The 27,283-nt window shown below is 44.5% G+C and overlaps 1 protein-coding gene across 4 annotated transcripts in view; it reads right to left on the reverse strand.

Moving 5' to 3' along the window:
* The window catches only part of INSR (insulin receptor), a 162,326-nt gene extending 135,478 nt beyond the window's left edge, over positions 1-26,848 (reverse strand). The window contains exons 1-2 of one of the 4 annotated variants that reach the window (XM_007489570.3): positions 26,441-26,848; positions 619-1,170 (exon numbers count right to left, since the gene is read on the reverse strand). In XM_007489570.3, coding sequence (XP_007489632.1) covers positions 619-1,170; positions 26,441-26,537 — 649 coding nt within the window. In that variant the 5' untranslated portion in view covers positions 26,538-26,848. The remainder of the gene's footprint in view (positions 1-618; positions 1,171-26,440) is intronic. The other 3 variants (XM_007489569.3, XM_007489568.3, XM_001377535.5) reach the window with 3 other exon arrangements.
* Positions 26,849-27,283: the final 435 nt, after the last annotated feature.

The raw sequence follows: 27,283 nt of genomic DNA on the forward strand, positions 1-27,283 counted from the left end.
GATCCTATTTATGTGGTATTTCCCCCAGCCCTCTTCCATTGGAGTGTAAACTCTCTGAGGAGACTATAGAATTCCTCCTCTATACAACTCTCCCCCCAGCAACAAATGGATTGAAAGGGAAGGTGAGGAGGAAGAGGTAGAACTGTTGGTTGACTTTGAGATTTCATCGGTCCAAGGAGCTCTCAGTAAGAAGGCTCCCTCTACTACTCTGAGTCAGCTTCTTCTCAGGAGCTGTGGTCTTAGAAAAGTTGCCGGGAACCCTAAAAAGGTAAGTGATTGACTCAAGGTCATACAGCCAAGATGATAATGTCAGAGCCAGAGCTTGAACTCAGCTCTTCGATGACTCTGGCTCCAGAGAGTAGCGATGATCCTGATTGAATTTGCTGGATTTTAGAGCAGAGACTGGGCTGAAAGGAGGGAACTTAGACCAGAGAGTGTCAGGGCTGGGCAGGCCTTTAGAATACAGAATATCAAAACTGGGAGAGAAAAAAACTGAGATCAGAAAATATCTAAGTCTGCAAGTACCAGAGGTAAGATTTGAACCAACCTCGAGGCTACACTGTTTCCACTACACTGCCCTTCAAGTATAACAAGGAAGAACTGAACCCAGATTCCTACCTTTTTGGCAATGGCTGTGGGTCCAGCACCGTTCAATAAACTGGCCATTGATCACGGTGGACTTGCAGCTGTTGACTCCCTTCACTGCCCCAGGGCAGACGTCCCCACATTCTTCTTTGCCATCTTTGTTATCCACAATATAATTGTCCTCCACTGAGTCTAAGATCTGAGACCAGTCAATGGTTGACAAGTAGCACAGCTCATTATTCTTCTCGATGCGTACAGCCCCACGGGTGATGTTCATCAGGTTATAGAGGCCAATCTCCTTGAGGTGGACCATCTCGAAGATGACCAGGGCATAATTGAAAAAGAGGCGGGACCCACGAATGACCGTCAAATTGGGGAAAAGGTCCTTGAGGCTCTCAAGCCCATACACTCGGAAGAGCAGCAAGTACTCTGTGATCATAGTAAGTCTGGGGAAACTGAGGTCCCGAAAATCTTCAGGCTTTGTTTTAAACATCAGCAAGATCTGTAAACTGCCCTCAATGACAGAGCAGCGCTCCAGCATGTTCAGCTGGGTGAGGTTATTCCGGATGTCCATACTTGGGCACACTATAGGAAAAGGGAAGACAAAGAGGGCACTTTACCAAAAGGTGTGTTATGGAAGGAACCCAAGAATTAAGAGCTTTTTAATAACATTCAAGTAATCCTACGGTCAAAGAGCTAGCTAGAGCTAGAAAGTAATTCAGAGGCCATCAAGCCCATCCCCTTCTTTTACAGAACAGTGACTTAGTCAAGGTCACAAAGTCAAAAGGGATTAGAATTGAGATGTGAAACCAGGTCCTCAAAGTCAGAGATCTTATAACTGTGCCCTTTTGCCTTATTGTATTAATGAGGAAAATTGAGGGTCCAAGGAGGTTAAGTGATTTGGTTAAAGTCACATGAGGTCATTTCCAGTCTCTGAAATTAAACTGGGCAACATGGGGGTAGGTCAGTGGTTCTTAGAATATGATTCTCAGACCTTTCAAAGTCCCTAAGACAGAGCTATGAGGGTTCTTAAACTACAGATCAGGGATCTTTGAGGTTAAAATTATTTTTGTAATAATATTAAGACATTATTTGCCTATTAAAATAGTCCTTCCTTTTCCAACTACCTAATTGTATGAGGCCAGCTTTTCCCCATATATTTCAACCAAAACAACATAATGTGACAAATCGAAAGCAGAAGCAGAGAGGAGAATCCAGCTGTCTTCCAGAATGCCAGGCACTAAATTGATTTGCATATATAGAAAACAACCCACTCTTCTCAATAAATGTTTTAGTTTTGGAAAATGGAGTGTTGTTTTTTCATTTTAAAATGTCATTAATGTTAACATGCCATGGAGCGATTACTGGTATCTTAAATGAATTGATTTATTTTCATTTCTAGTATCAATAGATATTGCCCAGAAAAACTTAACCTCTTTGGAATAGTCTCAACAATTTTGAAGAATGTAAAGGGTCAGGGCAACTAGATGGCTCAACAGATAGAATGCCATGCTTGGAGATGGGAGGTCCTGGGTTCAAATGTGACCTCAAACACCTCCTCCCTGTGTAACCCTGGGCAAATCACTTAATCCTACTGCCTAGCCCTTACCATTCTTCTGCCTTGGAATCGATACTTAGTACTGATTCTAAGACAGGAGGTAAGGGTTAAAAAAAAAGAATGTAAAGGGTCCTGAACCAGGGATGTGGCGGAACTGGCTTAGACCAGTTCTACTGACTGTTGAGTTTCAGTGAGCTATACCTTGGAAATTAGCAAATGCTACAAATCAGGGTTTGATTTATTGCTTTGTTGATTGTCTAGACTTTAGAAAGTGATGCAGAAAATTTTAATAATCAGATTAATTTTTAAAATGTATTGTGGACACTTTCAAAGAGGGACAGTTGTGAAACATCTACCAAAACACAGAGACCACCCAAGACTAAAAAATCTGAGACCCACAAATTGGAGATTCAGAAAACCTGGGTTAGACATGGGAGCCTATACCTAGAGCTAGAAGTGACTTCAGAAGACATCTTGGCCAGCCCCCTCATTTTACCTATGGCGAAACTGAGGCCCAGGGAGTTAAGTGACTTGTCCTAGGTCCTACAAGGAATAACCACCAGAGACAGTATTCAAACTTACTTCCTCTAGTCCTAGCCAATGTTCATGGCTATGCTACTTCCATATCCTTGTAGATCTGTGATTTTGTGAACGTCGTCCAGAGAAAACAAAAGGCCACCAAAGGGCACAAAAAGACCAAGAGAGTCACTGAGGGTTGGTGATCAAAGGAAAGCTGTGACCAGATCTCTAAAAATGCCAGCTCAAAATGGTCAACCATGATGCCAAAGGATATAGCCACTGTATGAACTAGTTTTGTTTGACTATGCATATTTGGTACAAAAGTTTTGTCTCCCCTCCCCCATAGAAGGAGGAGAAAGGAAAAGAAGTAGATTTTTTGTTCACTTTTTTTATTACATTTCAATGTCTTTTCCATTAAAAAAAAAAGGAAGAAGACGAGGCAGTGAGACCCAGGCCTAGAGATGGGAAGTCCTAGGTTTGAATCTGACCTCACACTTCCTATCTGTGTGACCCTGGGCAAGTCATTTAACCCCATTACCTAGCCCTTACCCCTCTTCTGCCTTAGAACCAAAACACAGTATTCTAAGGCAGAAGGTAAGGGTCTAAAAAAAAGGAAGAAGAAAATGCCAACTCAAGGAGGAGCTGGGACTAGAACTTGGATCTTCTAGCTGCTAGCCTCATGCTCTTTTCACCACAGCTTAAGGAGAGAAAGATAAACACTTAAGTGGCAGAATCTGCCAGCAGATTATAACAAAACAAAACCCAGCAGAGCCCTCAGCTCCCATTATGTAATTAGTGCAGTGGGATTACAAGGAAGCATGCTGTTGAGCAATGGTAGGTGGCGGGGCTGCCCTGGGCAGAAGAGAGCTTCATAAGTTATATTCAGGGGCTTCTTTACCCACTCTACTTGGAGGAGGGTGATGGAATGGATGGTGGCCCATGTTCTGAGCAGCTAAGAAGATCTCCAGGCGCCCATCACCAGCCACCAGCTTGTGCTAGTGAGTTGCTCGTGATGGAATGCCCAGGTGAACTTTCCCCAGCTCTCTGAGTTCAAGTTTGTTCAAAGGGAGAGTTACTTCTCAGAAGCCAGCTCCCCAGAACTTGCTATGCCAGAAGGCAAATTGGAAAGAGAGTAGAAATGCCACTGTACATCTCACTTACCAGGCTGCAAGGAAACTTGCCCAGGCCTCCCACTCTGAATGCCATGGAGGGAAGTCTGCTGGCCTCTCCTCCCTTCCCCTCTCCACCCAAATATCCCGACAGAAAAAACCCTGAGCCAGAGCAGGGCAGCCCAAGGTCTGGTCACCATTAACAACAATAGATTCACAGGCAAAGAGATGGTTCAATTAGGGCCATGTCAGCAGAGCAGCTTCCAAAGGAAGTTGTGAATGACTACAAAAGTGGTCACATTCTAGGGGAGGTGGAGCAGTCCTTGAAAAACATGGAGTCTGACTGCCTTTCCCCACTGGACAGGAGGGGAAACTGAGGTAGATAGGTGTTGCAGTGCCTAGAGCACTGGGCCTGGAGTTAGGAAGGCCTGAGCTCAAATCCAGCCTCGGATCCTTACTAGCTATTTGACCCTGGGCAAATCACCTAACCTCTGTCTGCCTCAGTTTCTCAATTGTAAAATGAAAAGAATAACAGCCCTTTTCTCATAAGGTTGTTGTGAGGATCAAATCAGATAATGTTTGCAAAAAGGGCTTGGCATAGTGCCTGGCACACAGGGGGTACTACATAAATGTTTATTCCTTCCTTCCTTTCTTCCTCTGAGGTCTCATCCAGCTTTAAATCTACGATTCTCTGATGTTTAAGGTAGGTGGGAGAGCTGGATTGTCAGAGGTTTTAATGCCAATCTGAGGGGTTTCCATCTAACCCTGGAGTTCACAGGGAGCTACTGCAGATTTTCAGGGAGGGTCAGAGACATGCTACCAGCTATGATCACAATGCATTATCTTCATGGAGAAGCCCCTTCTCACACCTGCAGGAACAGGAGTTTCTGGTCACACACTTCTTGTAATCGTGATTTCCTCATAAGAATGGAGATTTTTCTCTGGCTCCTCTACCCAAGTCTGGAGCAAATCGTGACTACACCTCCTGAGGGATGCTAACTCAGCTCCTCTCCCTTCTCTGCTCTCGAGTGGGCACAGAGGGGCCAGCCTACACCTCTCTCGAGTAGTTCACCTGCAGGATAGTATGAGGATGAACTGGACTCCAGTCTTACCCCTCCCTACACCAGCCTGTGAGCAACCTGAGAGGGAGGGCTGCATGATCTCCCCCAGGACCCAGTCCTATCATCTGCATATAATAGTGGCCCAGAAGAGAGTTGACCAACATGGGGAAGGTGCTACAGACCACACCACAGTCCACAAGGATTGGCTGAAGTAGTTGAAAATGGTGGAGTCAACTGTAGTGGGCCTTCTAGAAAGGGTAGCAGTGAATAGAGAACTGGGCCTAGAGGCAGGAAAGCCTGAGTTCAAATCCAACTTCAAATATTTCTCAGTTGTATGATCCTGGGCAAGTTACTTAACGCAATTTGCCTCAGTTTACCTATCTGTAAAGTGAGCTAGAGAAGGAAATGGCAAACCACTCCAATATCTTTGTCAACATGACCAAATCAACTGAGCTAAAAAAGGACCTTATGGATCATTCAGTACAACTCCTTCATTTTATAGGTGAGAAGATTGGGTCCCAGAGATTGCCCAAAGTCACACAGTTAACTTGTGTCTTCCAAACCAAAGTCTTCTACTTCCAAATCCCATGTTTCCACTACAACTACAATTCCAAATAAAAAGGAAGACTGTATCTGCCTATTCTGTGGACCCTTATTCTCTACACCCATAGGCTGAAGGCAGGATCCCGGGGGCCAGAGGCTGGTCCACCATCAAGGCTGTGCCACTTTATGAACACTGCACATTTTCCTCCCTTCCTTTCCAAGGTGAGGGGGCATGGGTATGGAACCAGGTTTGGGACTGTAAGGAATTTCCAAGATCATCTAGTCCAATCTCGTCATTCCCTAGAAAGGAAACTAAAAGTGAGAGGTGGGCTCGTTTGCCCAAGGTCACCCAGGTAATGGGCAGAGCAAGCATTCAAAGTCGGGTCCTGCATTGGACCAAGTGCATAGACTGCCAGCCTGGGCTACTGTGTGTGTGTGAATTGTGCTAAGTGGCTTTCCCCTTCTTTCTTTTTTATTTCTTTGAGATAAAGGATGCCTCTCTGGGCAGGAGAGGGGGGAGGACTCTACTTGAAAATGAAGGTCATGTAAAAACAAAAGATGGCTTCTTAAAAAATTTAAAAACAACACTGCACAGCCCATGGCCTTGGTTGAGGGGAAATGCAGTGAAGTCAGAACACAGATTTCAGAAGAGACTTCCTAATGGCTAGAACCAAGGGGCCTCAGACCTAACAGGCTGTGCTCTTCTGGTCAGAAGTATTCACTTACATAGTGTGGCTCTCCTTACTTAATGGCTTGAGCATCTCCCAGGCACTCTACATCCTTCTTGCCACATGCATGGACCTTGTTGCACTGAATACTAACTCCTCGGGTTTCTATCTAGAGCATACTGGTTCACTTATTGCCCCAATCCTCCACCCACCTGACCACTCTTTGGGGAAGAGCCCTGATGCCCCTCCCCAGGACTGGCCCCTGTGGGTAACTGCAGTCACCACCACAGAACACAACACCTAATTAACAAGAAAAGGGAGGGCCAGCCCTGCCCAGCTCACAAACCCCAGTTTTTTATTGAAGTCATTAAAGGCAAGTCTACTGCTTTCAAACCCTTTCAAACCAAACACCTGTTATCACTAATTCTCCACTGACTCACAGGACCTTCTCTTTGCCAACCACTTTTCCAGCTCTACCACTCAAAAGCCAAGAGTCCCCATTGGACTTAATGTTGACATTTGTAAATAGGGCTCACAACTGGGACTTCCTTCTAGGAAACACTGACTAGTCTCCATGCTGTTACCCATATGTTCTAAGTCGGAAGAAGAGAGCACCAGCTGACCTGCTGGCCAGACCTAGAGGAGCGCAGTGGGTGGGCTGTCCCACCTCAACACTTTGGGAAGCACTGCCTCCCCCCCTGCACATCTTGGACCCAGCACTAGCCCTTGGACACAAGACCTCAGTTGAATTCAACGATCATCTATTAAGCTTTTGATATGTGTAAGGCACAGTACATGAGGTACCAAGGACCCCAGACAGTATGGTGCATGGAAAGAGCAACAAACTGAGGATCTGGCTTCCTCACTAACCTTTTACACTTGTGTAACTTTGGACAAGTAACTATGCTGTTCAATCATTTCAGTTGTGTCCAACTTTTCATGACTCTTTTTGGGGTTTTCTTGACAAAGATACTAGAGTGGTCTGCCATTTCTTCTCCAGATTATTTGGCAGATGAGGAAGCTGAGGCAAACGGGGGAGGTGACTTGCCCAAGGTCACACAGTTAGAACGTGTCTGAGGCTGGATTCGAATGCTAGTCTTCCCAGGCCCAATGCCCTTCCACTGTACCACCTAGCTTCCCCACAAGTGACTACATCTCTCTGATTTCATTTAAAGAATAAGGAGAGTGGACTAGAATGCCTCTAAGATCCCCTCTAGGTCTAAATCTCTGATCTTTCAAAGATCTCTTCTATTAGAGAACAGGAACAAGGGGAGGCTATAAAATGGCTAGCTGAGTATAATCCAAAGGGTGGGTGGGTAGAGGGGAAGAGACAGAAGATCTATGGCCATTAATCATTTGGTCCTCAATCAATAATCATTTATTGAGAGCAACTAGTTGGCTCAACAGATTGAAAGCCAGGATGGAAGGTTCAGATCTGATCTCAGATACTTCCTGGCTGTGTGACCCTGGGCAAGTCACTTAACCCCCATTGCCTAGCCCTTACCACTCTTCTGCCTTGGAACCAATGCACAGTGGTGACTCTAAGGGAGAAGGTAAGGGTTTTTAAAAACAAAAACCCAACCATTTATTAAGCCTGCTACATGTTAATCACCACATTAGGAGCTGGGGATAAAAGACCCAAGTGACTCACTCTCTACCCTTACAGCATTTTTATGCTAACCTTTATGCTAACTTATTTCCCCTAGTAGAATATAAACTCCTTGAGGTCAAGAGCTGTTTCATTTTTGTCCCTGTATCCCCAAGAGCTAGCACAGTGTCTGGCACATAGTGCCCAGAGAAATTATTTTGTATATATTTTATACAGTTAAAATAAATCCAAGGTAGGCTGTTACCCCTTGGAGGGAGGAATTAGGAAAGATCTCAGGTAAAGGTGGCACTCATTTTAGAGTTGAAGAAACTGAGGTTCAGAGGGAAGAAAAGACTCGGTCAAGGTCATGTGGCTTTTAAGAGTTTGAGGAACTCAAACCTAGGCCTTCCATGTATATTAGTCTTTCTAAACACCAAACTAGCTTGGATGGAGAGTAATGCCTAACTCTTACTTTCAGTTTCCTCACCTGGAAAGATCTACCTTATAGGCATGAGGTTGACATGAGGATGAAAGTGCTTTGCAAGCCTTAAATCAGTATATAAATGTTGGCTATTATTATTACTGATAATCATAGTATTACTTTTAGAGCCTTTACTGCTCTTTGCAGGTGGATGATCACTTGTCAAGAATGAGAGGAGGCAGGGTGATACAGTAATCTCTGGAGTCTGAGGACCTGTGTTCAAATCTCAAATATGACATTACCTGGGTGACCTTGAGCATGTCACTTACTTCCCTAGACCTCAGTTTCCTCATCTAGTAAATGATATGGATGGGAGGAGGAATTCTTTTTCAGGCAGGAATTGGACAGATGCCTTTTGCAGTGGTCCCTGCTAGCTCTGAAATTCTCTGGGTCCTGGGTTCAAACTCCAACTCTTCAAATTATTTTCCATGTAACTCTGAGCAAGTCACAGAGTTTCTCTCTGGATGTCACCTTCCTCCTCTGAAAGACAAAAGGGTCTGGGAAGGACTTCAGGGTCCCTGCCAGCTCTAAATTCTACAACTGTATAAAGGGAGCATACGTAGCAAGATTCTATGTATCAAATGTGATTGTCTCACTGACGTATGTTACCAAATGGAAATATTTCTGAGCATGTGATGAAATGAGATCATGGGTGGGAAAAAGGCTTTGTAACAGTAAAGCCCTATGCAAATATTAAGGAGTCAGTCACTGTAAATACCAGTACAACCATTTCGAGCAACAAGAAGGGTTTGGTTTCTCACAGGAGGAAGAGGAAAGAGCCTTGAAGTTAGGGTCAGAGGATATAGGTTCCCGTCCCAGCTCTGCTACTCACTGCCTGTGTGTCTTTCAGAAAGTCATGTGAGTTGCCTCATTTTACATGCCACCAGGTGCCAAGTTACCTCTTCAATCTCTCTCCAAACCATTCCTTTCTCTCCAGCCAGCCACCAGCTTATCTTGGGTTCCAATCACCTCTCACCCAAACCATGTGAAAGCCTCCTAATTAGACTCCCTTTATTCAGGCCCTCCTCTCTCCAATCCATCCTTCTCACAACTGCCAAAGCAATATTCCAATGTTATTCCCCTGCTCAAGAAGCTTTGGTGTCTCCCTATTGCCTTGGGGAATAAATTACACACTCTTCTGTGTGGATTTTAAGGCTCTTCAAAATCTGGCTTCAAGCTACCTCTCTAGGATTAATGCACATTACTGGACCCACAGAGAGTTCCAGTCAAATTGCCCTGCTTGCTGCTTCTCTCATTCTTTTCTGTACCTTGCAGGCTTTCTCCCTCAAATAATAATAATAGCTAAAATCCATACAGCATCTTATCTCTGATCTCATGTGATATTCATATCAACCCTGGGAGGCAGGAACTATTATTATGATCCCCATTTTTTTTCACAGGAAAAGACTGAGGCAGACAATGTTCAAGTGACTTGCTCCCATTCACACACCAGACAGAATAATACACTCCCTCTCACTTCCACATCATTGATTCTCTAGCTTCCTTTCTAAAATTCAGCTCGTGTCACCTCCCAGAAAAAAACCTATCCTGAGCCATTTCTCTAGCTGGTGTCCTTCCCCCCCATTTTGGACCTACTTTGGATAGATTTCCCATGTGGTTTTCTATGCATATGTGGAAAGGAAGCTCCTTGAAGGCAGAAACGGTTCCATTTGGCTTTGTCTCCCCAGTGCCTAGCATAGTGCTTGACACTTAATAGCTGCTTACGTGTCTGTTATATTCCATCTACAAAAGGAGGGCTTGGAGTAAGTGGGATGCCCTCTGAAGTCCCTTCCAGGGCTAGATCCTTTGATGCTTGCTGCCAACTGATAAGTCACGTCTTTGGCCTCCCAAATGAATTGGAAGGCCAGAACAGGGTAGACAGTGAGAAGTCTGAGAATCTTAGGACCTTCAACTCTCAGTACTATAAGGGAGCTTAAAGTTCATCTCACCCAACCCCCTCTTAATGCAAGAACCCCTTTCCTGGAAATCAAATCCTGAATTCTTGCTCAATGTTTCACATTTGATAATAAAGAGGATCTTCTCTAGTTGGGATTTTTAACTTCCCCCTTTGACATCAAAATGCTGTTTCTCTGCTTAGAAGGAATTTAAAACTCTTGAATCAGGGCAGGTAGGTAGCAAAGTGGATACAAGTGTTAGGTCTGGAGTTAGGAGGATCTGAGTTCAAATTTGACCTCAGATAGAACATACATTGAAAATTGTTATTACAAGTAATTGGGAAAATAAAATATCTTTGAATAAAAAAATAAAAATGAATGTTAATAATTGCACAGGATGCTTAGAGATGAGAAGTCCTAGGTTCAAATCTGGCCTCAAATACTTCCTAAATGTATGACCCTGGACAAGTCACTTAACTCCATTTGCCTAGCCCTTGCCACTCATCTGTCTTAGGAACTGATACCAAGACAGAAAGTAAGGGTTTAAAAGATTTTTTTAAGCTCCTGAATCCTCAGATCCAGAACACAGTCCCTTCTTCAAATGCCCAAAATTACAGAAAAAAACAGGCTTCCCCCAGCCCACCATCACATCCAAATAAGCAAGGCTGGCCACACCTTGTCTCTTTGAGCAGCCCCGTCAACTGTTGGACAGGCAGGGTGACACACCCAAAAACGCCTACAAAGTATTTTTCTCTTCTCCTACTTTGATAAGCAAGGAAAGTTTGACAGCCCAGGGACTTGCACCTAGTACAGCTCACATTTGCCCCTCTTATCACCCCCACACTGAGTGAGAAACATGGCTATCACACTGCCTCCCTACTATCCTATAACATAAGAAATAAAGTTATTTGGAAGGCTATGATAGGATGGGATACACTAGAAAGCTAGGTATACATGAGAAAGAGAAAGGATCTGAATCAAAGATTGTTTTCAATAAAGACAGTCTCCTAATTTCCAAGTATGTATAGTTACTTAATAATAATAATTGCTAGCATTTATATAACAGCACCTACTGTGTGCCAGGCACTGTGCCAAGCACTTTACAACTATTATCTCAATTGATCCTCACAACAACCCTAGGAGGTAAATGCTATTATGATCTTCATTTTACGGAGAAAACCTAGGCAAACTAAGGCTAAGTGACTTGTCTGAAGTCACCCAGCAATAGTATCTGAAATAGGATTTGAATTCAGATCTTCCTAATTTCAAGCCCAGAACTCTAACTACTCTGCAACCCTGCCTTCAAATAAGGTTAGGTTTGAATAAACATGACTGACCACTTCATAGAATCCTAGATCTCAGAAGGGGCAAGAATTTTGAACCATCTATCTAGTCCAACTGGTATCTCAGTAAAAATTATCTCAGCATCCAAGTGGTCATATCCAGTCTGCTAGGCAAAGAGAACAGAATTCATATTCCCTATCAGGCACTTACTAGCCATGTAACCATGGACAATTTGCTCTACTTCTACCTCAGTTTCCCTATCTGTGGATTGAAGGGGTTGGATCTGCTGACCTCTAAGATCCCACCCAGCTCTAAAATCTATGATCCTATGGGCTCCAGTGAAGGGAGACCTACTCTCTTCTAGGGTAGCCCATTCCACTTTGGTACAGATCTTCTTATTAATGCATTCTTCCTTAGGTCAAGCCAAAATCTGCCTCTATGCTCTCCCCTGCAAGGGCCCTCCACTCTAGCTAAACAAGGAAATTAATCATCCTCCAAAAAATACTCTCCATTTATTTACTTCCCTTCCTTCCTCTTCTCTGCCAATCAAAATCCCACCAATCTTTTTTTTATAAAAGTTCAGTTCTAAGTTCACTTCCTCTGTGTAGCCATCTCTGATTATCTCCAGCTCACAATGTATGGCTTTGAGAAAGTCATTTTCCTTCTTTGAGCCCTCAGTTCTCTCATCAGTAATATGGGGAGAATTCATTCCTGCTGCTATTACTAGGCTTGGAAGGATGGCATAAAAGGAAAAGGATTGGATTTGGACTCAGAGAACCTGAGTTTTAAGGTCCACAATCTAAGCAGCATGGTGCAACAGAAAAAAAATGATAAATTTGTAGACCTAATCCTGACTTGGTCAATTCCTCCTTGGAGGCCCTTAGACAAGTCACTTACTTTTTCAGTTTCATCTGTTAAATGAGAGAGGCCTCTCTAGATGGCCTCTGGTCTGTTCTGTACCTAACATTATTTAATCTAGGAATATCAGCTCAACTACTTATTACTGAGGTGATTTCTAGCTGCCATCAGGCACACAGAGCTAGCCCAACAATATTGGCTGACTACTAGTGGCCTGGTAAGGAAATCCAAAGCTCAGCCAGTAGCAGGGAAAATCATGAAATGTTCTGAATAGTGAAGGACTAAGAGATCAGAGCCTGCATTCCACTAGGGAATAAGCTCCTTGAGGGCAGGGGACCCTTCTGGTTTTGCTCTTTGCATCTTCAGCATCTGGGATAGTAAACATAGTAAAAAAAAAAACCAATATGTGTTTGTTGAATGAATGAAAGTAACAACCTGTTAAGCCCCTAATTTTCTGTAAATCTGGAAATGGAGAGGTCGGTACTTTCCAGCCCTACTATATTATGTGAAGGAACCTGGAAAACAAGAGTGGGCTAGAGCCAATTCCAAAAAGCTTGCCTCATTCATGGTGATTGTAAAGTGTTTGGTGTGAGCCTATAATATCTCTTGGAAATCAGCAAATGCAACAAATCACGGCTGGATTTACTGTTTCACTGTCTAGACTTAAGAAAGCAATGGAGAAAATGTTCAAAATGTAGATTAAACTCAAAAGTATATCATAGGTACATCCTTCCCTCCCCCACTCCCATGAGCCTATTGTTAAACATTTGCCTGCACAGCCATGAGTGTAACTATATTACAGAACTACTAGTTATTATTTATCATTGGCTACAGGTTTTAGGGATCACTTTAATCACCTGCTTTTACATTAGCATATTATAATTTATGCTAATTCTTCCAAGTGTTGAAAGAAATTTGGATTCAAATCCATAAACATTTATTAATGTTGGCTCCAAGCAAGGCTTTGAAAGATAGGTTTTCAAATGCCCTCAAGGCATTTACAATTAGGACTTTAAAATTGTATACAAATAAGTAAAACACAAAAAAGAGTGAGATCTATCCAATGGTAATAATAATAACAACAATAAATCATGTTTTATAGACTTGCATGTTTAATAAGATTTGCAAAGCTCTCTCCTGAGAAATGTATAAGTATTGAATGGCTTGTCCCCATTTCTCAGGTAAGAAAACTGAGGCTCTAAGAGGAGTTAAGTGATTTTGCCTAGGGTCACAAAGCCATTAACTGTTTGAAAAGGGACAAGAATGAAGCCCCACCCCCTCTAGCCCAGTATTCTAACTAAAGTTCTATAGTATCCCCCAAGTACAAAGGAGAGATCTAGACAAAGTACAAAGAGATCACTTTCTGTAGGAGTAGGAAGGGAAAGCTTTATGGGAGGTGATGGATGGCACCTGACCTGGGCCCTGAAGGCAGGTAAATTGAAGGTAAATTGTAATAGGTGGAGACTGGGCAGCAACAGGAGTACATTCAAAGAAACAGAGCAGGGTAACAGAAAAGCAGAAGCAGAGAACAGTGCATTTTGATTCAGAATGTGTCAGGGGGACTAGTCTATGCTAAGGATGCACAGGTTGGAGCCAAATAATAAAGGACCTTGAATGCAAGGATCAGGAGGTAAAATTTGCACAAACAGGCAATCAGAATGAATTTCTTAGATGATGCTACGAAGGCTACCTTACAGAAGAGAGCCTTTGGAAACTGAGAGACCAGTTAGAAAGCTGTCAAAACTCGTTTTTTAAAACCCTTACCTTCCGTCTTGGAATCAATCCAAGGCAGAAGAGTGGTAAGGGCTAGCCAATGGGGGTTAAGTGACTTGCCCAGGGTTACCCAGCTAGGAAGTGTCTGAGGCCACATTAGAACCCAGGCCCACCCAAGGGTAAAAAAAAAAATCCCATTTAGTAAAAGTCCCAGGGAAATGTCCTGGACCATGGATACACTCTTTCTGGCTTCTAGAAATGTCACCCCGAAAATATAAACCTGTTAGGGAGCAAATGTATCCCTCTGTGTTTTAAACACCACTACAGATGTGCATTTCCACACATGGCCTTCCCTTATACCCCATCATATTCCCATCCCTTTCTCCCTCTCTTCCCCAACTCTGATTGTGCTTCTGTTATTCTTGCCAAGAAGAATGATTGGGATTGGGAAGAAAAGAATAAAAATAACTAATAAGGAGTTGATACCTAAGATAACTGGGGAGGTGGTATAAGAGCAAGCGCCTAGCTGCCCTTGATGAGGTCAAGATACTAACCACTTTAGGCTCAATTTGATTGGTGACCCACTATCTATAACTGATAAGATCTTTGAAAAATCATAGTAGCAGCAAAAGCTGAAACCATTCTGATAATTCTTCCAAATCAATCTTTAAAAAGTGCCTCAAAACAACAGGAGTCAAAAACCAACAGCATGAAAGACTGAGGGGGGTTCTCCTGCTGAATACAACTTAAAAGGTAAGGAGAAAGTTGATTTTCATGGGATAAGGGCAAACTAGAAGCAAAACTGCACACAGAGGATATCTGGCTGATCCCCACCCCACACCTACTGCTCCAGGTTCCATGACTGGGCATAGGCTAACTTCAGGATCCCAGTACCTGGACTATACCAACAAAAGAACATCTCAGACCCACCACTTGAAGTCCTAGGCCCTGGCACCAGCCCCACAGAGAGGCCCAGAACTCCAAAGCTAGCACTGGGCCCTTTCAAGTCTGCATTTGAAGAAGATGAAGATCTAGTCCTGGGGCAAAATAGTTCACTGGGCTAAGCCCTGCAACCCAGCAGCAGAAGAGTCAGAATTAGCAGCTTTCAGAATTCCCAGTCCACAGAAAAAGAAAGGCTGGGAAAATTAGCAAACAGCATAAGAAACTCCTAATGCTCAAAAATTTTCTATGGTGGCACAGAGGAAAGCACAGAATCAACAGGGGATGGTGAGATCCAAGGAACCACATGCAAAACTTCAAAGAAACATAAAAATTGGTCTCAAGTGCTGGAAGAACTCAAAAAGGAATTTAAAAATCAAATAAGACAGGTTGAAGAAAAATGGGGAAAAGAAATGAAAGTAATGAAAAATAATGAAAATGGGAAAGAGACAAGAGAAGAGAAAAGTACATATTGTCCTGATTTTTAAAAAAGTAATAGAATCCAGTTCTCAAGTTATGAGTGAGTGAGCTTGACCTTGATTGCTGGTAAAATTCTAGAATGTATTATTATGTTTTTAAATGCTAACCTTCCATCTTAGAATCGATACAATGCATTGATAAGGGCTAGGCAATAAGAGTTAAGTGACTTGTCCAAGGTCGCACAGCCATAAAGTATCTGAGACCACATTTGAACCCAGGATCTCCTATCTCTGAGCCTGGCTCTCAATCCACTGAGCCACCTAGCTTTCCTCTGGAACATATTATTAAAGGGATAGTTAGTGACTATCTAGGAGAGGAAGCAGTGATCCCAACATAATTGCTAGCATAATTTCATCAAGAACAGGCTGGGACAGTCTAACTTTATTTCCTCATATAACAGGGTTACTCTCTTGGTGATACAAGGGAGTGTTTTCATTTTATAGTGAAATATTTGACAATTTTTCTCATGCTATTTTTGTGGAAAAGATTGAAAAGATGGGGAATAGAAATCAACTTCACATGGAAGAAATGGGAGAGGACTAGCCAGAAAAATGCTTCTAAAGAAGATCTAGGGGTTCCAGTGGACACCAACTCAATGAGTCAACCATATGATATGGTGGCCAAAAAAAAAAAAAAACCCACATGTAACTAAAGGCTGCTTTGAGAGAGAAATAGGGTCCAGTATACAGCCTTGTTCCACTTACTGCCAAAGTTGTGGCTTTTACCACAGAAACCTAGAATGCCAGAGAGAGAAAGAGAGGTTTTCAGAGAGTCTTTAAGTTCAACCTCCCACCTGTAATATAGGAAACCCCTCATTGCCTCCTGACAAGAGATAATCTTGCCTCTGATTGGATACCTTCAGTGATAAGGAACTCACTACTGCTATAATTACTAGCAAGTACTTGGGCTGAACCAAAAACTCTGCCTTCTGGGAACTCTCACTCCCTGTTCATAATATAGCTTCTCTCTGATGCAATTATCATCATCACTGTCATCATCATAATTGACATTTAGATACCACTTAAAAGTGTGCAAAGCATTTTACATATCTCCTCATCATGTAACATAGCGCATATATAGTTATCTCTGTTTACGTCTTATTCCTCTATTAAGTTAAATATTCCATGAGGGCAGGGTATGCCTTTTCCAAACTTTTTATCACATCTCTCCCCTAGAATAGAACAGAACAGGTCTCTACATCCACTAGGAGCCTAATACATATCAGTTCTATTATTCTACTGTCTGCAAGTGAAATAAAAGCCCCTGCTCATGAATCTGCCAGGTGAAATCCACATTTTCTATCCCAGCATTCAATATCCACCCCCCTATTATCCAATCTTCTACTATTGAAAACATTAATTTTTGCTTCCAAATCCCCACCAGGCTCACTCACAGCCTCATCTGGACCTCTGCCGTACTATCTTTCCTCTGCCTGGAATGCCCTGGCTAGACTGATAAAAAACCCAGCCATTCTTCCAGGCTCAGCTCAGGGAATCCCTCCCTCCTCTTTCTTCTCCAATTAAGGGAGCATGTACAATGGAAAGAATGCAGGGTTTGGAGTCAGAAGACCTTGATTTTAAATTTCAGCACTGCCAATCACTACCTCATAGGCCGTTGGACACGGCCCTTCCTTCATCACTGAGGGCTTCAGATTCTCCATCTATAAAACAAATGAAGTACCTGGTGCAGAGTAAGATCTTAATCAAATTTTAATGAGTTGAGTAGAATCTATATAATAACAATAATTAGTAGTGGTAATAGTAATAATAATAGCTAGCATTTATATAGCACTTTAAGGTTTGAGAAGGTGTGTATAATCTCATTTTATCCTCACAAAGTGGGGAAGTAAGTGTTCTTATTATCATCCCCTTTTATAGATGAGAAAACTGAGGCTGGGAGAACAAGGAGGGTAGATTTGATAATTCAAAAGGTCCTTTCATTAGGTTTAAATCCTAATATCTAAGATATGAACTCCTGTCCCTATAGCTAGGAAGTTCTTGTCCCCTTTCTGCTACACCTAGAATCGAGCCAGACTCTACGGTAGTGTCTTGTTCTCCTCCACTGGGTGAGAAACTTGTGGGGACACTGAGACACAAGTTATAGCTATTTGCTCTAGCAATAGTATTGTGGCTCATAAGACCAAGGAGTCAATATGGACAACATCGTTTCCTTGGAAGAAAGGCTTGTGTTCTTCCTATTTAGAGGACCAGGAAATCCATTCACCCCAATACAGCTGGTAGCTCCAGGGCTAGAAGAGACCTAGACCAGCAATGGCAAACCTTTTAGAGGGGTGGGTGATGTGAAAATGTCCCCAGGTGTCCACAGAGAGGAGAAGGGGAGCAACCCAGCCCCATGTTCCTCTGTTTCTAGGAATGTGTTTTCTGTGCTGGGGCAATGGTGCATGTTCCCCCCTCTGGTACACATGCCATAGGTTTACCACCATGGCCCTAGACCAACTTCCTCATTTTACAGATGAGAAAACCCAGAGAGATTAACAGGCTTACCCAAAGTCACACAAGTGGCTAACCTGAAATTTGAACCCAGGTCCTTGGGGTCCAAACCCAATGAATCAGGTTTGGGAGCTGAAAGGGACCTTAGAGAATTGGAAATTGAAGGGATGCCCATCCACTGGGGAATGGATGAACAAATCCTGGTATGTGACCATGATGGAATACTATTGTGCTATAAGAAAGGATGAACAAGATGGCTTCAGAAAAACCAGGAAAGACTTAAATGAACTAAGACAAAGTGAACTAAGTAGAACATCATACACAGTAACAGCAATGTTGTCTGATGATCAGCTATGAACGACTTAGCTATTCTCATCAATACAAAGATCCAAGACAATCAGAAGGACGTATAATGAAAAAACACTATCCACCTCCAGAGAAAGAACCGATAAGAGTTGGAATGCAGATTGAAGCATACTATTTTTTACAGTCTTTATTTTGTATATTTTCTTTTTGGTCTATGTTTTCTTTCACAATATGACCAATATGTAAATATGTTTTGCAAGTCTGCATATATATATAACCTATGACAAATTGCCTTCTCAATGAGGGGAAAGGGGACTCGATTTTTAAAAATGAATATTAAAAACCGTTTGTATATGTAGTTGGAAAAATACAAAAAGAAAAAGAAAAAGGCCTCAGAGATCTGAGTCCAATCCCCTTGCCCTATTTTTTAATTTTTATTCATATATTTTGTTTTTATACAACCTTCATTAATGAATATACCCCTCTGCTCCCTGTATGACTATCCCTCTTCCCAGAGGACAACCCCTTGTGTCAAACAATTTTTTTAAAGGGCAAGGAAGGAAAGAAGAAGGAAAGGAGGGGCTGGTCTGGGAAGGAACTGTTCAATAAAACCAATCTATCAACCATTTCTGATATATCACATATAGTGATCCATATCCATAGGCCACAACTGCCTCCAGTATACCTCACCTCCCAAAAGGAGAAAGGCAGGCAGACCATATATATAAATATGGGCTAGAAAGGAAGTGGTTTGAGGATTTTGTTTGGGGCTTCAGAAGACATAATGAAGGACGATAGCAAATAGCAGTAACAAGTGACATTTAAATAGTGTTTTAAAGTTGCTCTACGGAGTGTATATATACAATCCTGCTAGGATGGATCCTTTAGGGAGCTTCTAATGGTTGGGATTCTTGAAAGCTAGATGCCTGATGAGAACAGGGAATACAAGTCAGTTCCCTGTCTCTCTCACCTGACACTGTTTCCCTCTCCTCTGCTGCAGCCTTCCTAAGCTTTTTTTAGGATCCCTCCCTCAGCTCAGGTTGTTTGTTTGTTTGTTTTTTTATTTTAATTTGGCCTCCATGAATCCTTACTTTCTGTTTTAGTAACAACTCTAAGGCAGAAGGGTAAGGGTTAGGTAAGTGATGGTGAACCTTTTAAGACCAAGTGCCCAAACTGCAATGCTCAGTCTTATTCCAGACAGGGGAGGGAGGAAGTGCTCCCACTGGGCTTCTGGGCAGAGGGGTCAGTGATGTGAGAAATGTCCTCAGGCTTAGGTGGAAAGGGAGCAGCCCCCTCTAGCCCCTGTGTCATAGGTTTGCCTGGTGCTAGGCAAATGAAGATAAGCGCCCAGGGTCACAAAGCTACCAAGTGTCTGAGGTCAAATTGAAACCCAGGACCTATTGTTTCCAGACCTGGTACTCTATCACCTAACTGGCCCTTGTATATATGTTTTACAAATTTTGATAATTGCATTTCAAAATAATTGGTTTCCTTTGAAATCTGGTGTATTTTTTTAATGTACATTTTAAAACCTGATTTTGAAAAGAGGCCACTGGAGGCCAGGTCTGGCTGGTCATCCAGTATGTATCACCATGCTGTTATCACAGCATTCAGCAGATGCCAAACTGACATTATTTTAGGAGACTCAGATCTTCAAAACTGACTATCCGGGCTAAAAACGGGCTAGATGGATTAAACAGAGAACCCCCTCTGCCCTAGCTCCCCACCCCACCCCCAAGCCTGGGCTCAATCTTAACTCTAGCCCCATGTACCCTTCACCAGCCCCCCTAGCTCCAAACTGCCCAATCTCCCCTGCCCTATTCCTTCCCAGGGCACTAGCCCCCTAGGGTGAGAGCCCAGAGAGATGGAGACAGGGCCAGGTTTCCAAGGCCTTTTTTTCCTGAATGACTTTATTCAAAATCCAAGAGTGATCAACTTTGTCAACACTTCCAGGAAAGGGGGGGGGGGGGGGCAGGGTGGGAAAGAGGAGGCCCCTGACTGGGAGCAGAGGTTCCTGAGTTTCTCAAAGTGGAAGGCGGGCCCCTGGTCTCTCTGGACAAACTAGTTTAACTGCAATACTGGAGGGGCTGCTTGGAGGAACCAGACTTGCTGTCAAATGTGAGCGCTCAAAACACTGTCTGGATTGGGAGAAGTTTCTGGAACTTAAATTTGGTTTACAGTAAATACCCTGCAGACAGTAAAACTAGGTGATTGAAAACCTGAGAACTGGGAGAGGAAGGCAGTGCTGGATTGGACCAGACTTCAGAGAGAAGGCATTAGCAGAAAGAGGGCAAGATTTGGAGTCACAAAACTTCAGATCAGACCTCAGCTCTAAAACTTATATGTCTTTGTGACCTTGGACAAGTCCTTTTCTTCCCTCCCCCACCACTCATAGGCCTTGTTTTACTCATCTGTAAAATAAAGGAGAGGCTGGACTCCACCAGGGTCCTTTCAGCTCTACAACTTTTGAGGGTGCAACAGATTGGTACTTGGGCCTTAGAGTCGGGAAGACCAGGATTGGAAGCCCATCTCAGACACCTACCCAGCTGTGTGACCCTGAGTAGGTCACTCAAACTTACTAAACCTCAGTTTCCTCATCTGTAAAATGGGGATAACAATGACACCTACTTGTTGTTGAGAGTATCAGATAAGACAATGCACATATAACAAGCTACAGGGTGGCTTAGGAGAGACAGAGCCAACAGTCATTCTTGAATCCCAATTTTTCTTGCACAACCAGAGCATATAACTGTTCTGGGGGAGGGGGAAGGGTTACAAGGAAACTGCCCCCACTTTGCCCACTGGGACCCAAATTGAAAGTTTCCCAATTGAGAAAACAGTCTCATTCAGTCTAAAGAGAGAGGCTGCCGAGGAGGCTCTTATTACAATCCATTTCTCAACCCTTGGCAGGAGGCAGACAAAAATACTCACTCTCTGCTGGCCACACAGCAACGGACAGTCTGACGGACAGTCAAATGGACCCTGTTTGTTTTTTTTTTTAATCTCCTGGCCTTTCCTGGCTTGCAGTTCCACCCTGCTGACTCCCAGAGTCCCTCAGAGTCCTACACATCACATGCTGGCTTTATAGATCATTACTTCTCTTAGATTTAAAGTTCAAAGGGCTCTCAGTCACCATCCAATCCAATTCGATCCTTTTAACAGCAAGGAAATTCAAACCCAGAGAAGCTACATGACTTGCCCAAAGCCATACCAGAGGTTAAGCAGCAACACTGGAATCTGAACCCAGGTCCGGTGACTCCTACTTAACACATTCTCCACTGCACTCCCCTGCCTGAGAGTCTTGCATCAATGGAGGAGGCCCCATTTCCAAGTTGTTAACCAAACACAAATGGGGATGGAAAATGTAGCAGGACTAGCAGAAACAGGGGATCATGGAAACAGAGTTAGCAGCAGAAAAATCATCAGATTTTTATGTCAGAAGGGCCCTGAGGCCATCTAGTCCAGTTCTGTGATTCCGTGAACCCAAACAATTAATTATCTGTAAAATGAGAGGTTTGGACTGGAGAACCTCTAAGCTGCCTTCCAGCTCAGTCTTTACATTATATGACTTGATGTGTGACCACAGTCCCTCTCTATGGTATCCCTGACAAGTAGTCATTGATTCAGCCTCTGCCCGAATACCTTCCAAGCAATCTGGTCCAACTGAGGATCCTGTGAATTGTTGGTTCTTCCTTCTATTCACTCCAAACCTACCTCGTAAAACTGTTTTTAGTCATCTTTAATGGTGTCAGACTCTTTATGGCCCCATTTAGAGTTTTTTTGGGCAGAGATACTAGAGTGATTTGCCATTTCCTTCTTCAGCTCATTTTACAGATGAAGAAACTGAGGCAAACAGCATTAAGTGATTTGCCCAGGATCAAAGTTAGTAAGCATCTGAGACTGGATTCGAATTCAGAGAAGATGAGTCTTCTAGACCTCAGGCCTGGCACTCTATTCACTGCACCACCTAGCTGTCTCTGATTCTGTTATTCATTGCTTCTACTGCCCACGGGGGATGCAAAGTTCTTAGTGTTGGGCAAGACCCTGGACAGATTCTCTATTGCCAGCCCTGGGTATCCCTGCCTACTCTGCATTCCTCTGCCTGCAAAACAAGTCCCCTGACTTGGTTCCTGCTCATTCATCAGTCAAACATTTATTAAATCCTCACTGTGCACAGAACTCTATGCACCCCACTGGAAGAGATACAAAGTTTAAATCAGATACATTCCCTGGAAGGGATTCTTTGTGTATACCTTGTTTCTCCCTGGCTTATCTCAAGAAAATATAAGCTTCTTGAGGGCAGTGACTGCTTCCATTTGTCTTCTTATCCCCATTACCTAGCACACAGAAATCACTTAATAGAAGTTTGTGGGACTGAATTGTGGGAGAAATTAGAGATCACTCTACTTCAATTCCTTCCTTTTCCAGATGGGGAAACTGAGGCCCAGGAAGGAGAAATGACTTCCCAAAGGCAGTAAGATACAAGTCCCATGTCTGAACCCAGCTCTTCTGGCTCTAAATCCTCAGTTCTTTGCCCAAAAGTATAGCACCCTGAACCTAAAACAGATGTTTGCAGACGTTTACAAATAGAATACAGAAGGGAGGGAAAAAGGCAACAGAGTTCTTTAACCTGTGCAACAGCTAAGCACCCGGTTAAGTGACATCCTAGTTTAAAAGTCATAAATCCAGTTCCAAATTGGCAAGGAGCTAATTCCTAAGAGAAACAAACATGGGGTTTTCCTCGAGGAGGCCTCTTAACAACAGAAGCCACAACACGTCTGTTTCTTAAAGTCAAACTTTATTGTGAAACTGGGGGGGGGGGGAGGTTACAACAAACTGGATAAACCTAACCTGAATCTAGACTATATCCAGATGAATCTTTCTGGTCCTCAGAGGCAGGAAAGGGCCAAGGGGGGAAGGGGGGAGGAAATGAAATGTGGGAAAACATGAGGACAAAAAGGAGGGGTGGGGAAAGGAGAAAGGCACAGAGAGAAAAAGCTGAGTGGAAAAGGCATCTCTAGGGGTCAGCTAGTAAAAATCCTGCCTGAAGAAGAGTTCCCACTCCCACACACCCAGCAAGTGATCTTCCAGTCTGCGCCTAGTGACCTACAGGTAGAGGAGTCTCACTACCTCCCAAGGCATTCCCTTCTACTTCTGGATGGCTAGCTCCATCAGTTAGGAAGTTGTTGGAGCCTAAATGTGCCTCTCTGTAATTTGCCCCCATTACTGCTCATTCTTCCTTATAGGGACAAGAAAAACAAATCTAATCCTTTATTTCTCCATTATGCCAACTCTTCAAATACTGAATGATAGTGACTACCATGTCTCTCCTTTCTTCCCCATCCCCCAAGTCTCCTTTCCTCCAGGCTTCTTCTCTCCCATTATTTCCTCCCTGACCAACTCCTTGGTTGTCAGGGAATCATAAACAGTTGTTACTCTGAATAATATGATAGGAGCCGCTTCTGAAAGATAAATACCACATAATAGGACAAGCATTTATTAAGTGCCTACTATGAGATGGGGAACTCACTACCCACTCCTACTACTCTCCATCCTCAGGCAGCCTACTCGACACTGTGACAACTCTAATTGTTAAGGAATTTTTCCCCATATAATCAAACTGAAATCTGCCTCTCTGCTCCCCTATAAGTACTTTCAACATCAACTCAACATAGCTAGTCACAGTCATCAAAGTGTGCCTTTCCCTTTCTCTCTGGCTTTCTAAAACCACCCACTCTTGAAGGTCCAGCTCTGGGCTCACCTCTTCTCTGAAGCTCTCCCAGATTGCTTTAGCTCTCTCTCCCTCCCCTGAGCTCCTAGGGCACTTATGGCTTGTGCCTCTCATTTAGTATCTGACATTCTCACCCTGCTCAGGTTGGAGTCAATTCAATAAGCCTTGAATGAATGCTAAATAAAAGCCACTTGGAGCCAGGCACTGTACTAGGTGCTGGGGATACAAAGGCAAAAACCAGTCTGGCTAATCTCAAGAAGTTCTTGTTCTCCTGGGAGAATACAACATGTGCACAGATAAATAAATATAAAGGATAAACAAATAATATAGAAGTAATTTCAAGAGATAGTGAGTACTAACAATGGGGAGGAGGAGAAACACAGAGTGGAATGAGGAAAGGTCACATGTGGAAGATGTCATCTGAGCTGTACTTTGAAAAAAAAATCATAGAGGGATTCTATTCGGCAGAGGTGAGGAGGGGGCGCATTCCAGACGCCAGGGAGTCAGCCCATGCAAAGACCCAAAGCGAGGACATAGTTACCTTTTCCTGTATTTGGGGCCTCCCTTTGACTTAGAAACTCATTAAACTTTTCATAGGGCAGCTAGGTAATACAGTGATAGAGTGCAGGGCCTGGAATCAGGAAGACATCTTCTCGAGTTTAAATCTGGCCTCAGAAACTTACTAGCTATATAACTCTGGGCAAGTCACTTCACCCTGTTGGCCTCAGTTTCCTCATCTGTAAATTGAGCTGGAGAAGGAAATGACAGACCATTCCAGTATCTTTGCCAAGAAAATCTCAAATGGGGTCATGAAGAATTGGGCACAACTGAACAACAACAAACTTCTCTTACGAGATCCCAGAGGCCATTTAGTCCAACCCCTTCATTTTACAAATTTGTAAAATGAGGGAAATGAAGCCCAGATAGGTTAATAAACCTCCCCAAGGTCACATAAGTAGTAAGCATCAGAAGTGGAATTTGAACCCAAATCTTCTGACTGAGAAGCTGTGCTCTGTGAAGCAATGGTATCTTGCCCCTTGACAATTCTGAAGCCCCAGCACACGTGTGCTTGGTAAAATGGTGAAGAAAGAGGACCTTTTTCATTGCCCTGAAACCCAGAAGGTCCTCTTCCTCTTTCAATTACTTCTCCCAGACTTAAGGCTAAGGATTTGATATCAATAGGTCTGGAAAATAGACACTAGACCTCCCCCTATCCCTTTTCAGAAAATCTGAGCCCTGATAATTCTCAATAATAAAAATAATAATGAACTGATAAATGTAAGTTCAGTCAGGAGGGTCTTGGGAATTCCTCAGATGAGCCCAGGTGTATCCCAGGGAGCAGCTGCTCCATACTCCCCTGGGTTAACAATTTCAGTGAGAAACCCAAACCCCCCTGAGCCAAGAGCTACAGATGTAAAAGCACCTGTAAAAGCCCTGAGAGTCAGGTGTTCCCCCAAAAGCCAGAGAAAACAGGCCCAAGAGCCAAAATACTGTCCTAAGCAAGGCTTTCCATCTCACCTGAGTTTCTGCCCAGAGCTACTGGCAGCCCTTTCCAGAGACACCATTCTGTATCTATCAGAAAACCAGGGGATGGAATATCACAGGGGAAGACCCTGGTTTATGGACAGAACATCAGTCAGAGCAAGAAACTTTAAACAAGAACAGGAACCAAGCCAAAGTTCTTTTGTCATGGTTAAGAATTAGCAGGTCAAAGCTGGGGAGAAAGCCAGACAGCTATACTTTGAAGGAACTCGATGTGTGACCCTTAGCAGGTCTCTGCCTCTTCGAGCCTCAGTTTCACTTTCTGCAAAATGAAAGGATCTCTAAAGTCCTTTGGCTTTGCAAGTCTATGGTTCCTTGATTAGTCTCCTACAATGTCAGAGCTGGATTGAGACCTGAGAGATACTCCTGGCCAACCTCCTCATTTCATTCCAAATCATCTCTTCCCCTATAACTGACCCAGGCTGGGCCTCAGCCCCTCCCACAGCAGTTTAGAGTTGAGAACCACCACAGACAAAACCCTGAAAGGCACACACTGGATTGGGGGGTGGGAAGAGGAGGGAAGGGTTCATCAGGTTGCTTTTCTCAGGATCATTGGCTCAGAGACTCCCAGAGGAGAAAGGCAAAATCCCAGTTTCTAGATGTAAAACCAGACCTTCCTCTGGGCCTCAGGAACCTAATTCTGGGGCAGACATTCCTGGGATTGAAAAGTGGGGAAAGAATTCTTCAGCAATCACTGACATGATGATCTCCACCAGGTCAAAGTGGCTGTGTTGTTGGGGGTGGGGGCACCCTGGGACCTGGAGACCCAGGCCATGACTAGGTTTTGCTCCAGGTCGCCGTGAAAGAGGGGAGTCTGGAGTGAATCAGGACGACAGAGTTAAGGGGCCCCCAGTGGGGGTTCACAAAGAACAAGGGAAAAGGAAGCCTAAGTGGCCCAGGCTGAGGCACAGAGCCCGGGAGATGATGGACCTATCTGAATTCTAAGTTTGGGGCGGACCTCCATCCTGTGGACCTCCCCCAGAAACCTGTGGCTGGACCCTGGGAGGTCAGAGGCCAAGGTCAGCACCCCTCGACCAGGCCGTGGCAGCCTCAGCCTGCGAGGCTGCAACCTAGGCAAAATTGCGGCTCTGGGATCAGGACCCCAGTCCCCGCTCCAGTTGGGTACTCACCTTCTCCGGAGCTCAAGCTACACGAAGAGCTCAGCAGCAGCAGCAACAGCAGCAGGAGCGGGGGCAGCCCGACCGTCAGCGGCCGTGCGGCCCCCATGGCCCTAGGGGACACACACCGACTGACAGCCGGGGGGCGGTGGCGCACGGGTGGGCGAGCAGTAGGTCAGAGGGCCCGAAGCGGATGGGAGCAGGGGGCAGCGGGCTCCATCCCAGCCCGAGCGCGCACAGGGTAGAGCAGCGCGGGACACGGCGGGCCGTGCCCACGGTCCTTTAAACGCCCCGCGCAGGAAATGTGGGGAGGGGGGCTGCCCCCCCGGGGGCCCAAGAGGGGCCCGAGAGGGGCGTGGGCCCAGGCCGCCTCCCTTCTCCCCTCCGCCTCTTTCTCCTCCTTCTCCTCAGCTCCGGCTGGGCCGCGTCCAGCAGTAGCCCCGTGCCCCGCCCGCGTGCCCGCCCCCTCCCCGGAGATCGCGGCCCCGGCCCAGGCCCCGCGAGCCCCCAGTGGCCCGAGGCTGGACGGCTCGGCTGCGGATTGGGCACTGCCCCCAGGCGAATGGGCCTTGGCTGCGCGCAGGGCTCCCCCAGGCCCCTGCTCTGGCCCTGTCCCCTCCTTCTTCTCAGTGGCCCCTTCCCCGCAGGCACCAGCGCTCCCAGCTCCTCGCTCCTGCTCCCCGCTCCCCGCTCCCCGCTCCAGTCTGGCCAGTAAACACAGCGGCCCCGTCAGCTGGGCTGGGCTGGCCCAGGCCGGGACGCTGCAAAAGACGGCGCGGAACACGCGCGGGATGGAAGGGAGGGCGAAGGGGCGGGATGGGGCGGGGCCGAAGGCGGGAGGAGGGGAACGGAGAA

The sequence above is a fragment of the Monodelphis domestica genome, chromosome 3, assembly GCF_027887165.1.
Source record: "Monodelphis domestica isolate mMonDom1 chromosome 3, mMonDom1.pri, whole genome shotgun sequence".
In the NCBI taxonomy this organism is placed as follows: Eukaryota; Metazoa; Chordata; class Mammalia; order Didelphimorphia; family Didelphidae; genus Monodelphis; species Monodelphis domestica.